Raw genomic sequence first — 12481 nt, forward strand, 5'->3', positions numbered from 1 at the left:
AGCTACAGAGACCAAAACCGTTTATTGTACCAGGCTGTAAACATGTTTATTTCTGCTGTAAAGTTGGGCATTTTAACATGGGGGTCTATGGGGATTGACTCGCTTTTGGAGCCTCAAGTAGTCATTCAAGGAACTGCAGCCCCGGAGGTTGCCGCTTGGTCATTATAATATGCATAAAAGTTTATTTTTAGTCAAAAAGTAACATTTGGTAGCTGCTACATGAGCTGTTTTGTGTCCTGTAAACTGTGACGTGATTACTCTTCTTCTCTCCTCCTCTCCACCCACCAGACCTCCGCCCAGTCCGTCCGGAGTGGTTTCCATCTCAGCGGGACACACCCAGCACCAGTCCGTCCCCGTCTACGAGATGAAGTTTCCAGACTTGTGTGTCTACTGAACACACACACACACACACACATCCACACATATCCACTGAACAGCTGAAACACAAAATGCAGAATTAAAAATGCTGAGAAAGCACTTTATAATCTGCACTCATGTTTCCACCTTTCAAACCTCTGAGTCGGTATCAGGGAGCCGAGCAGGAACACAGACGGGCAGCAAAACAGTCATTTTCCCGTAAAGAGTTAAAATGTCCAAAAACTTCCTGAGAAAAATGATTATTTAAAGAGGAAATCCTGAAGATCTCTGAAGATTTTCATTTAAATAAATATCTATCACTAAATGAGGTAACACTATGATGACTTACATTTGCAGTATTATGATTATTACAAACCGGGTGTCTGTGGTGACATTCCCGCCACGCATTAAAATCAGCTGCTTCACACACAAATCGCTTGTGTTTGAAGCTGTGTTTTTTTTTTAAAGCTTACTGTTATTGGCTTTTTGTTTACTGGTGGAGCTTTTATTGCCTGTACAGTAAGCGTCTCTCCTGTGCTGCGCCGTGTGTAAGCCCCGCCCCCTCGCTGCTGCTCCTCACAGCAGAGGAGAGGAGGAGACGAAGCAGCGCGGCCGTAAACGACAGCAGGAGACTCTCACACCAAGCTTGAAATGAAACGAGTGCACATAACAAATAAATAACATTAATAAACAGTCTCTGCTGCGTTTTGCTGTCGTTTATGGTCGCGCTGCATCCTCGCCGCTGCTCTCTTGTGTTGTGTGTGCGTGTGTGCTGCAAACACAGCGGAGCAGAGGAGAGTCAACCAGGTGAACAACGACACTCGTCACATTACTGTAAGTGCAATAAAATTGTTATTCACGCAAAAGAACAACAAACCTGCAGTTACCGCGTATCGCCACACGGTGTCGCCAAAGAGAACAAAACAGAGATCTTTCAAAGTGGGAACACATTTACTTTATCTTGAAATACTCTCATCTTTAAATACTTTATTGGTCATTAAACCAGACTACTAACACTACCAGCCCTCAATGAACTGTTTTGCTGCACTTTGTTTCCTGACTCTCAACAAAAAAACCAATCCCTGAAACTAAACAGAACTTATGAGTCACCAAGAACAAACAAACAAAAAAAGAACATGAACAGCTTCCACTCTACAGATAACACACATGTTGTGCTTCCCAGCATGACTCTGATCCAGTCCAACATCATCTCCGGTTTAGCCAAAGCTTCACACTTTATGCCGTCGTCCGAATCACAGACGACTCTCGTAGGAATATCTAAAACTACTTTCAGGTTTAAATTTTGAAGCTAGTTTTAGCTTGCGATGCTTCGTCTTCAGAGCTTCTGCCTCCTTAACAAGTATTTGTTCTCATGTCGATCAGTAGGCAACACAAACTAGTAGAAATGTACAATATTTTAGCTGCCAGACAAACTGAAACAGTTTCATCTGTGGTAGAAGACAGATTAGTTTTAGGCTTAACTGCTGCACGACTATTCAGTCTGTTCAGTTTTCACTATTTAGAGGAAATTAAGTGTCAGAAATGACTTCAACAGCCAGTTAAGTGTACAGCTGGGGGGATGAAATGATAGCAATACTTTTTAATTTTAAATACCTGGTCATAAACCGCCTGGAGAAGAGACTCTAGTAGAAACGGCTCAGTCGTGGTTGGCGGTCGTGTGTTTGCTTTAGATGATGTGTTCAGAAGTTTGGAAGTGGAACGACGAAAAACTCGGGTCTGAAACGAAGGTTTTCAGAGTCGCGTGTTTATAAAGTTCATCATTGAACAACTTTAACTCTGTTGACAACAGCAGTCGGTGTTTATTTCCCAATTTTTCCTTAAGTTTTCCAAGAACATACTGAGGTTGCAATCATCCAGTCAGGAATTTACAACTTCCAACGTAATTTGGATTAAATATTCAGACCCACTGTGTCAATAAACGTCAGAAGATCTTCCTCAAAACTAGACTGGTTGACAGAAATGTGGCTCATAGGGAGAGATTTAAAAAAAAACCCATTAAAACTAAAAACTGTAAACTGCAATATTAAACCTCTTCAGGGACGTGAACGGCATGCAAGGGGAAGATTTTATACAGCGAGGCGATATAAGAGTGTTTATATATTCGCTTTTAACTACACACTCATGTGCATGATGTTTGACCCACATATCCGGCGTTCGTTTGTCGTACGTGTCCTCAGAAATTACAGCAAATCTAAACAATAATGGTGAAAAAGTGGAAAGTTTGCAATTACTCACACATATCACACTATAGTAACCTCCTCCTGTGTGGCCATGTTATCATTTATTGGTTAGTTTACCTGTTGAAAAACGAGGGTTGGGTCAGGGTTGATCGTGACCTAGCTAGCTAGGTCGCTAGCTAGCTTTGCACCATCATAATGTCCCCATTTAATCCGCCTGCTGAGCTGTAATTGATCGATTGTTTCAAACAACCTGCAGAAACAAGAATCAGCAGGCAAACACAAGACTTTAATTAATTAATAAGATGTTGGCGGCAATTCAGATATATTCTAGTTTTAACAGGATAATTCAGTCTGGATCTGCCCTCTAGTGGACACATTTATAAATCATCCAAACGCGACGCTACATACATGTTGTTAAAATTGAATATATAAGCACTCTGTAGCTGTGATACTGAATGACTCATACACGTCGTTGCACAGACTAACTGTAGCTTTTTGGCTTCAAAACTCTGTTTCTGACATCGACTGTAAAACCTGGAGCTTCCCGTGGAGTCGGATTAGATGACTCCGCTCTGTACACAGTCGGTACGATCGCCGCGTGCGTCTCTGCAGCTTAAACTCTTCGCGGCTCTGTCGGCAGCTTCTAGGAAATCAAAACACATTTTGTTGCCAAAGACAGAAGTCGTTCCCTCCTCCTGTTTCCTGTTTTCTAAAATGTCTTAATCTCAGAGAGCTGAACGTTGTCGGAGCCGGCGTCCTGCGAGGAGCCATATGGAGCGTTTCAGTCCAAAACAAGAGACCAGCAGCAGCTGATTCCTCGTCTCACAAAAGTCAACCTGCCTGTTAAATGTGTTCACATCGAGCCTCTTCAGCCATTGAGATACAAATCACTCACATATTTGAAGGATTTAATCATCTGTGCTTTTTCAACCTTTACCACGAGGCCGTGTTTTGTTTCCAGAAGGGTTACAAGAGGCGTTTTTGAAATGAGGTCATTCATATCAGGCGGAGCTGCAGCTGTGATCTGTAATAACAGATGGTTATCAGTATTTCCTCTGATCTGAGCTCAGTGTAGGAAGAAAAATCCCTCCAGTTGGAGGCAGATACCTGCTGCTGCTGCTGCTGCTGTTTGGTCCGAGCATGCCGCCGCCGCCGCTGCTCCACTCGAGGTTGAAGGTCAACGTTTCTTTTCTCTCAGAAAAGATTGGTTTTCTTTGAGAGAGTAGATTAAATTAAATCACATGACGAGATAGGAGAGAAACTGTTGTTCGGTTCAGTTTGTTTGAGACCAGATCTGTTCCTGTTGAACCTCGGAGTCGTACAGATTTAGATGCTGAATGGAGACGAAATAAGATGGAAAACTGAATGAAAGAGACGAAGAAGAAAGTGCAGATTTGGTGGCTGTTTTGTGTTTGGTCGTGTACGTTTTTCAGATGGTTTCGTATGTTAGAAGTTGTTGAAGGTTGATGAAGTTGAACTGTGTTTGAAATCAACAACATGAGCCTGATAAACTCCGGCTGGTAATTAGTCTGTCTGACAGCTGAGCAGCGTCTGAGCCGGTTTCCACCTGCTGTTACAACGTGATCTTTATCTGGAAATGTTATTAGAGGAAAGAAACTCAAATGTACACGGAGAACATTACAATCAGAGCGCCTCAGCCGGGTTTAAATATCCACCTCAAATGGTTAAAAAGGTCATGTGATCCGCCTCTTCCCGCTCTCTGAAGCTTCTGGAGACTCAACACTACAACGTATCAGACCAGGGTCGAGCCAGCAGTGGTGCTAACAAGCGTCTCTTACAGTATTAATAAGAAGCCAAAACTCTCACTTATATCACATGATCTTCACCTGCAGCTTAACCGGTTGTCATGGAAATGTAGATGCAGCGGTTCAGAGAGCGAACGCTACATCGTCTAAATCTTAAAGCATCAACAGCATCGTGTCAATCAGGCTGTTTGAGTGTTTGATTCGAGTACTTTAAAAAAAAAAAAAACATTGTTAAAAGTTGAAGAAACAGCTGCACAAATATCTCAAGTTCTCCTGTTGAGACGCTTGTTTCAGCCTTTTAAAGTTGAGTTTCAGCTTCATTCTTGACCTGAAACAGCAAACTCACCTCAAAGTTCATCTAGTGGCACAAAAATGTAAAAAAAAAAGTAGCCAAAGTGTTTGCTGCACATCGTAGAGCTCCCTCGTTCCTTTGACCAGAGTCTCGCCAATTTTTATTCATTTTTACACGTCAGCCGTCTTTAATTAGGATCTAATGACAACATGATCAGATATAATCATCCAGATACAGATCACATGTTGACAGCAGGTGAAGATGCAGCCAGAGTTTCCTGTTAGAGTCTCTTCTCCTTTTGTTTTTTTTAAAGAGTTAATGTCCAGGATTTGAAACTAAAAAAGACAAAATTATGAGCAGAGAAGCCTGAATGAATGAAAGAATTTTTGTTTCTCTCAGATGCATTAAAACCCCAATCCTCCACTGAAGTATTATCTTCTGTGCATATCCGTGATGCGTAACGTCTTAGCTTTAAACGCAGACTCGTATGATTTTAATATCATAATATAGTATCATAGCTGTACTTTAAAAACATGCATTATATCACGTAACTGCATGATATCTTAATATCACCACTCCTGGGGGAGGTGGAGGAGGAGGAGGAGGAGGGAGGGGAGGGGGGGGGGCTATGGGAATATATGCTGAAATAAATAAAAATCCATCTAAACGAGTTATTTTATCGACTGGATCCTAAAATCATATTTTTCTTCAAACAGATGAGAAATGAGCCAGCACACCGATTTATAAAAGTGACAATTATTTGGAGAAAAATAAGGTTTTAATAAGTGAACAGTGCGATGAATCGTTTTGCTTTAGATGTGGCTGGAATAACTTCCTCTATGAATGTGTCATTAGAGCAGTATATCATATATTTTTGTACATTTTATGCATCGTATGTATCGTTAACTTGTTGCCTGGTAGAGATTTTAGAGATTCGGGTGATTTATTCTTGTTGATCACATTTATCAAGATGAAGACGAATGCTGATTTCTTTCTTTTTTTAAAAAATTTTATTTCAATTTTTTTTTTGTTGTTGTTTACCGAGAAAATCAACGGTTCAGGGTTTCAACGGGATTGTGCAGTTCTTCGGTCTCACAGTTGTTGTTTTTTTGAGGAACACAGTTTATTCATTTCAATTATTAATGAAAAATATAATGAAAAGTCTTATCTATAGTCAGATGATGTCAGTTATTTTTACATACAGAGAAGTAAATCAGTGCAATCAATAGATTTCAGCAAAGTTCAAGATATTTCAGATCCAGAAGATTCAGTTCCAGATTCACTCAGATCTTGTGGTTAAAGTTTTATTCCTGTTCAGAGTTTTTCAGCAGAAACAAACCTTTTAACAACAGTCAGGTGTAAAAGTTCCTGCACATCATCTTTTACTTTCATTAAGTAAAATTCTAATAAATGTAACTTGATGATGAAGGTCAAAAGACTGAAATGTCTCCAAAAAAAGTTCGATAAACTTTAAAAAACAGAATCCAGAATCAGCTTTTCTTTGTACCTTTAATGCAAAAATGCTTCAATGCTTTAATTTAAACCCACCAGCACTGACACTCTGGTGCCTTCACGTCCCTTTAAAAGTGATTTCTGATCTGTGATAAAAACCCTCGTCTTCATTACAGATTAATATGTGACAACAGACCGTCCTGATATCTGTCAGGTCGACCTTCAGACTATTAAAATATTATTTCCCGTCATTTTTAGATCTCACGCTCTCCGATTTTGCACATCGTAATCACTTTTTGACACGTAATAAAGTTTAATTCACTAGTTTTCACCTGTAGAACGTGGTTTGGTGAACTTCCTGTTTTCTAAACTCAGATTTTGTATTTAAACGCCTTAATTTGGCTCCCTGGACGATGTTTAATGTTCGTTTATTCTAAATGACGGGAAGCAGAAATAAAACAACTCGTTAGAAGTTCAAACGAGATCATTTAAATCTTTAAATCTGGATGTAAATGTCGTCCAATCAGCTGATTTTCACGACGTCACCCTTTAAGAAAAATAATTAAATTAAACCAGTTTGAATTTCTGCACATAGTTGCACACAGTGAATCTGGACCTGAATCTTTCCAGCTGTAATTTCTTCTGAACGTTCTGTAAACGTTCTGTAAACGTTCTGTAAACGTTGTCGCTCCATCAGCTCAGGTGTTGACAGTATAACGGAGTACCGGAGCCTCTGATGGACAAAAAAACACCCTGAGATTAACAGAATTAAGTCATAATTAAGTCATTTTGCACTCGAAGCAACGTACTCTAAATATTTCTCCTTTATTCTCGCAATATTACGACTTTATTCTTGAATTATTACGTTTTTTTTCCTCATAATGTAACGACTTGATTTGTGGAATCTCTCAGTGGTTTTAATACTCGAGCTCAGCGAGAAACGAGGAGCGTAAATCTGATTTATTATGTTTAAATTAGATTAAATGATCTGATAAACGATGTAAAGCTTAACGCAGGAATCAATCAGTCTGTGAACGAGTCATCTCTGCTACTTTTGATAAATCTATATTATATTTCATAGCGGCAGCAGACGTTATCAGCACATGTTAGAATAAATGCTGAACAGTTAATAGACGTTACAGTAGAAATATGACGTTGTGTTTGCACTTTGATCACTATGTACCTGGTACTATAACAGATATCAATCAGCACAGATTAATGTTTGGTACAAAATGGATCATTTAGAGGTATTTTTCTCCGATGTTCAGTTTTTGAAATGTTGTATTCAAGAATAATTGTGTGAAACTGTAAAAAAACAATAAAAAAAAAAAACGTCCATCTGAAGGAGTGATTGAAGTCAGTATCAAGTCTTAAAATCTTCCTAAAACCAAGAAAAGTGAAGAAACAGTTGAATTACTGACCTGCCTTATTACACAACACTTCAAACATCGTCTTTACTTCACGTCTCAAGATGGACGTTTTTTTTTTTCTTCTTGTTTTTTTACAGCTGAATGCAGAAAAACAACAAAACAAAACAAAAAAAACAGAACTTCTGATGATGATTTTCATGTTTGTGATGCAAATCGTTTGTATTTCTTGTGCCAGTTTTAGAGAATCAAAGGTCTTTATGTTCGTGTTCAGCCTTCACAGTGACGGACTTGTTTCCAAACTGTTAAAGTTCGGCTTTGTTTAACCACTAGACGGCGCCGAGGCTCGCCGCCGCCGCAGGTTCAGGATACGAGGTCGGATATGACTTAAGAGCAAAAGTTTTACTGTTACAAAGACAGTCGATATAAACAAATACAGTTGAAGTTTGACAGCAGTTTGTATTTTCTACAGTTTGATCTTTTATATTATTTTGGTTGTTTGATTAATCAGTCGCTGCTTCAGTCAGAAAATATTTAATCTTAAATGATAAAATCTGAAAAAACAGCAACACAGTTTAGCTCGTTTGCATGTCGCCTGTTTTCTTCTCTCTGGAAGATAAAAGACTAATTATTATTATTTTATTATTAATTAATGTATTGATTTGAGTCACAAACTTTTTTTTTTTGCATTTTCAATTTGCTGATGAAGACTGTGAGATGAGGTTAAAAAGCACAAAAAAACATCTGTAAGTGGACCTTTGAGTTGAGATGATTAAGTTTAGTCGGTGAAATGCAAACTGAAAATATCCAGTTTATAATCATAAAACAGAGAAAAAACAGCAGATTCTCACATTTTTAAGCTGGAATCAGAGTGTATTTGACATTTTTGCTTCATAAATGATAATTAACACTTTATCAAAAACAATATTGATCTATTTCCCATCGATCGACTAACCGACTACTCGATTCAGGTTTCTAAACTTCTACTTCAGAAATAAAGCAGGAATCATTTCAACCTTTAAAAACAGCGACAGAATCGACTCTTCTGACAAAATATGTGAAACAAAAAGAAAAAACTAATTTCTACATGGAGTCTGAGGGTTAAACTGTTAAACCTGGAACCTGGGCTGCAGTCGAGCCTCGCAGCTTTATTACAAAGCCGCTTATTTAATAGTAAATTGTGCATCGAGATTAATGTTCAAGAGAATAAAATAAAATGTTTCTATCAAAACTATTGAGTTCTGATGTTTTTATTATTATTGTCTTGTTTTGTCTGACAAACAGTCCAAAAGCCAAAAATATTCAAAGATATTCACATTTAAGAAGCTGGAACGTGTTGAAAAATGATTGAAACACTTCATTGATTATCATAATTGTTGCAGATTGACTCATCAATTAATCACTGCAGCTCCATCAGTCACTTCTCTCACTTTCTCTTCTCTTGATGTGTTTCTATAAAATGTTTCTGGTTCACAAATTTATAAAGAAAATCAAAGTAAATATTTGATTTTTTTTTTTATTTCTATAAATTATGACTCGTTTAAACAGCGACGCCCCAAAGCTTCCACTGAAAAGCAGCATTTCATACATTCTCCTCTAGTTTCCCTCCTCTTCCTCTCCTCCCCCTTCTTCCTCTTCCTCTCCTCCCCCTTCCTCCTCCTCCTCCTCTTCCTCCTCCTCCTCTTCACCTTTGGCCTCTGGTGTCCCGGCCGGTCGGTGATCTTGGCTCTGACCTGCACTCGCTGGTCTCTGGTTGTGGGTTTGAACTTCGCTGTGTGTCGGCGCCTCTCTGCTCTCCTCGCTGGAGAGAGGAGGAAGATCAGGAGGAGGAGGAGGAGGAAGAGGAGGACGTGTCGGGTCAGCAGGTGATCCGGCCGGAGGTTCTTTCTTCTCTTCGTCCTTCAGGTCAGAGCTTTCATCACTAAACACAAAGATTTTATTTAGTGGAACTGAACATACAACAGTTCAGACAAAAAACAAACTTCCAAAACGGAGCAAATTTATTCATATTTGATGATGTTTCAGGGTTTTTTATTCAGAAAAACCTCTGAGGAGCAGATTATAAAAACCTGAGAAGGTCGAGTTATTGTGAGAACAGATTAAACAGACGTGTTGTGCTCTCGTAGCTCCAGGCTGAAGTATCACAGCGCTCTGCTTCCAACAGTGAGTCTGCACTCTAAACCAGCAGCGAAGGATTTCTTCTAAAGGTTATTAATTAATGATCTGTAATTTTAACAACTAATTATAATTCACGCGCTCAAATGATCAGAAACTGTAGCCGAGACCCGGTGAGCTCAGAGCTTTCATGTCTCCTAGAAATGACACGACAGAAAATAAGTTTTTATATGTTTTTATCAACATAATGAAGAAATATTCATTAATGATGTTTAAACTGAACATGTGAGTTAAATGTTCACTCACAACGTATTTCTCTTGTTTTCTGCAATAATATCTGATCTTTCTTCACGATATCTGCTGGTAGTGACTTCATCTTTATGATGTTTAGACACTGGCAGCGTTTTAACATTAATGTCTTTGTTTAATACTGAAAACGTCTGCAGTGACGCAAAGCAGAAGAGGACGTCTTGTGTTCATTTCCAGCTCTATGTTTATATTCTGGGGCTCTACTGGAATATCTCCTCATGATTTACAGTTATAAACTCCTTATTTATCTTCTACTGGTCCTTTATGCAGCCCCTCAGTTCAGCCTCTGTCTGAAACAGGCCGTTTTAGCTCCTGTCTCTTTAAGGCCCGCCTCCTGATGAGCTCACTCTGCTCTGATTGGTCAGCTTCAGGAAGCTTCTGGAGGCTACATAAACAAACTATAGTAGCAGGATTTCACTTCTTTTTCTCCTTCTTTACTCCAAATGTCAACTTCTCACATTCATCCGTACATGTTGGAGCAGAAATATAACGATGTGAACAACACATGGAAAAACCTTAGCAACGACCTTAGCAACCGAGGCATGTGTGATGAGTCAACGTCAGCTCATCGGCAAGGTAGAAAAAACCATCGTAATCGAAGCGTCAGATCATGTTGAAGCCCTGACTTTTGACTTGCAGGCAGTATTTCAACATACATTAGAACAGGATATAAATAACAGAAAACCACAAACAGCTGAATACGTTTAACATTTAACTGAAACATTAAGCGAAGAGCTTTTGTTGTCTAAACCTGAACACTCAGGACTTCGTACTGTGCGGCACATAAACGTTGAGCTTTATTCAATCAGACAAAACGTTTCCTGTGAATATGATTCAGCGTAATTAGGAAAACAAATTAGTACTAGCTACATAAATGTAATTTCACACAGTCAGCTGCACGTTTTCTTCTTCTCTCAGCCTGTTTGAGCAGAAAACTGGACTTCTTTCTATCAGGTTGAAACTGCTGATTCATTTTATTCTGTGAGATTCTCTTGTTGTTAAATTAACTAACAGCATCTATTTTAAAGCAGAAATGATTTGATCTATATGTTAAATAATGAACTAATGTCTCTTGTTTTATAAAACACTCAGTATGTTTTAAACTGAAGCTTCTGGTGGAGCTTCGAGGAGCGTGAAGATGTGTTTTTTGGAACAAACTGACATTTCTCTGGATGCTTTCATAACCTTCCTCCTCTCTAATCTATTACACCTGTCAGGAATTTAAGCAGATCACAGCCGCCTCTCGGTCCTACAGGAGGCGAGAGATACTTCATAGATCAGATTTTGTGTGGAACATCACTTAAAGACACGTCTCTGCTTTACAAAATGATTTTTTTTCTCATATTTTTATTAAAATGAAACAACCAGAAGCGTTCTCAGGTTGAGTAACACTCTCTCTCTCTCTCTCTCTCTCTCTCTCTCTCTCTCTCACCTGTTGGCAGGTTGGCGAGGTGGAGCTGCGTTCGTATCCATCGATGCGTCCTGTACGTTCACGTCAGATCTTCCTCCCTGCTGCTCATCGCTCTCCTCGCTGGACTGAGGGGAAAGCCGCGGTTTTTTGGGGGGTCTGCTGGCGTGGCGGCGGCAGTTGGGTCCGGGGCCGCTGCACCGCTGCGACGGCAGGCTGTGGTTGAAATGTGCCGCCGCCATGCACTCTGCGGTCGTTCTGTCACACACACACTGCAGCTTGTCGCATGCAGAGACACCCTGACCTGAGGAAGAGGAGGAGGAAGAGGAGGAGGAGGAGGAGGCAGGTGAGGAAACATATTTAGCTTAAATAATTTAATCATGTTTACTCTTTGAATCTAAATTCAGATACGCAGCCACCAAAGTTCAGTGTTGCCAGATTAGACGGTTTTCTACGACTTTTTATTAAACTGTGCAGGTAAAAATAGTTTTGGCCAGGATGAGGTCATTTAAGCGACTTTTTGTACCATCTGGGAGGTTTTTACCGTTGAAAAATGAGGATATATTCCAATAAATCAACCCAACAGTGTGCTGAGTTCAGTCATATCAGAGTTATCATAAGTTATTGAAAGATTGGAAAAGCATCAGAGTTTCTGGTTTGTAAATAGCCTTCATGGTAACATCCGGGTCATAATTATGACGAATGAGAAAACCAGATTTATTCTGACAGCTCTGATATATCTGACTTAATATTACTGAAGTGCCTGAAAACATCATTAACACGGGAATCTTTCCATCTCTACTGTCCATCACATATGACATAAACGCAGCATCAGCATGACACGCACTGACTGATCACTCTGATTATTAACAGAAGAACAGAGGTGATATGATTGATACATAAACCTTTTCAACTGGTCTACTTTTATGACGACTGGGTTCGTTCTAGACTTTAGTAAATATTCCCTAGACATTTGTAACGCTTCATATCGTAATAACAGTAAAGGTGTTTTCAGAGAGAAAGTGAATTTTCATCTTGCGTCATTTTCCCAAATTTGCGCAACAGTAAACGCACCGAACTGTACGGACCATGGATGTCTAATAAGAGCTGGAACGTGGACGCAAACCCGGAATCTAGAAACTTTTTTTGGTGTATGCGCCAGGCGAGCAATTCCTATAGGACTGAATGGGTGCCATTTTTAGTCCAGTATCCAG

At 39.4% G+C, this 12481-nt stretch overlaps 2 protein-coding genes across 5 annotated transcripts in view; one reads left to right on the forward strand and one right to left on the reverse strand.

Moving 5' to 3' along the window:
- efr3a (EFR3 homolog A (S. cerevisiae)) overlaps positions 1-5218 on the forward strand; it is a 145711-nt gene extending 140493 nt beyond the window's left edge. For all 4 annotated transcript variants that reach the window (XM_042429470.1, XM_042429472.1, XM_042429471.1 and 1 more), the window contains one exon: positions 289-5218. In XM_042429470.1, coding sequence (XP_042285404.1) covers positions 289-394 — 106 coding nt within the window. In that variant the 3' untranslated portion in view covers positions 395-5218. The remainder of the gene's footprint in view (positions 1-288) is intronic.
- Positions 5219-8714: 3496 nt separating this feature from the next.
- oc90 (otoconin 90) overlaps positions 8715-12481 on the reverse strand; it is a 28526-nt gene continuing 24759 nt past the window's right edge. Inside the window, exons 19-20 of the mRNA XM_042429473.1 lie at positions 11292-11571; positions 8715-9356 (exon numbers count right to left, since the gene is read on the reverse strand). Coding sequence (XP_042285407.1) covers positions 9032-9356; positions 11292-11571 — 605 coding nt within the window. The 3' untranslated portion in view covers positions 8715-9031. The remainder of the gene's footprint in view (positions 9357-11291; positions 11572-12481) is intronic.

The sequence above is a fragment of the Thunnus maccoyii genome, chromosome 12 (assembly GCF_910596095.1).
Source record: "Thunnus maccoyii chromosome 12, fThuMac1.1, whole genome shotgun sequence".
Classification (NCBI taxonomy): domain Eukaryota; kingdom Metazoa; phylum Chordata; class Actinopteri; order Scombriformes; family Scombridae; genus Thunnus; species Thunnus maccoyii.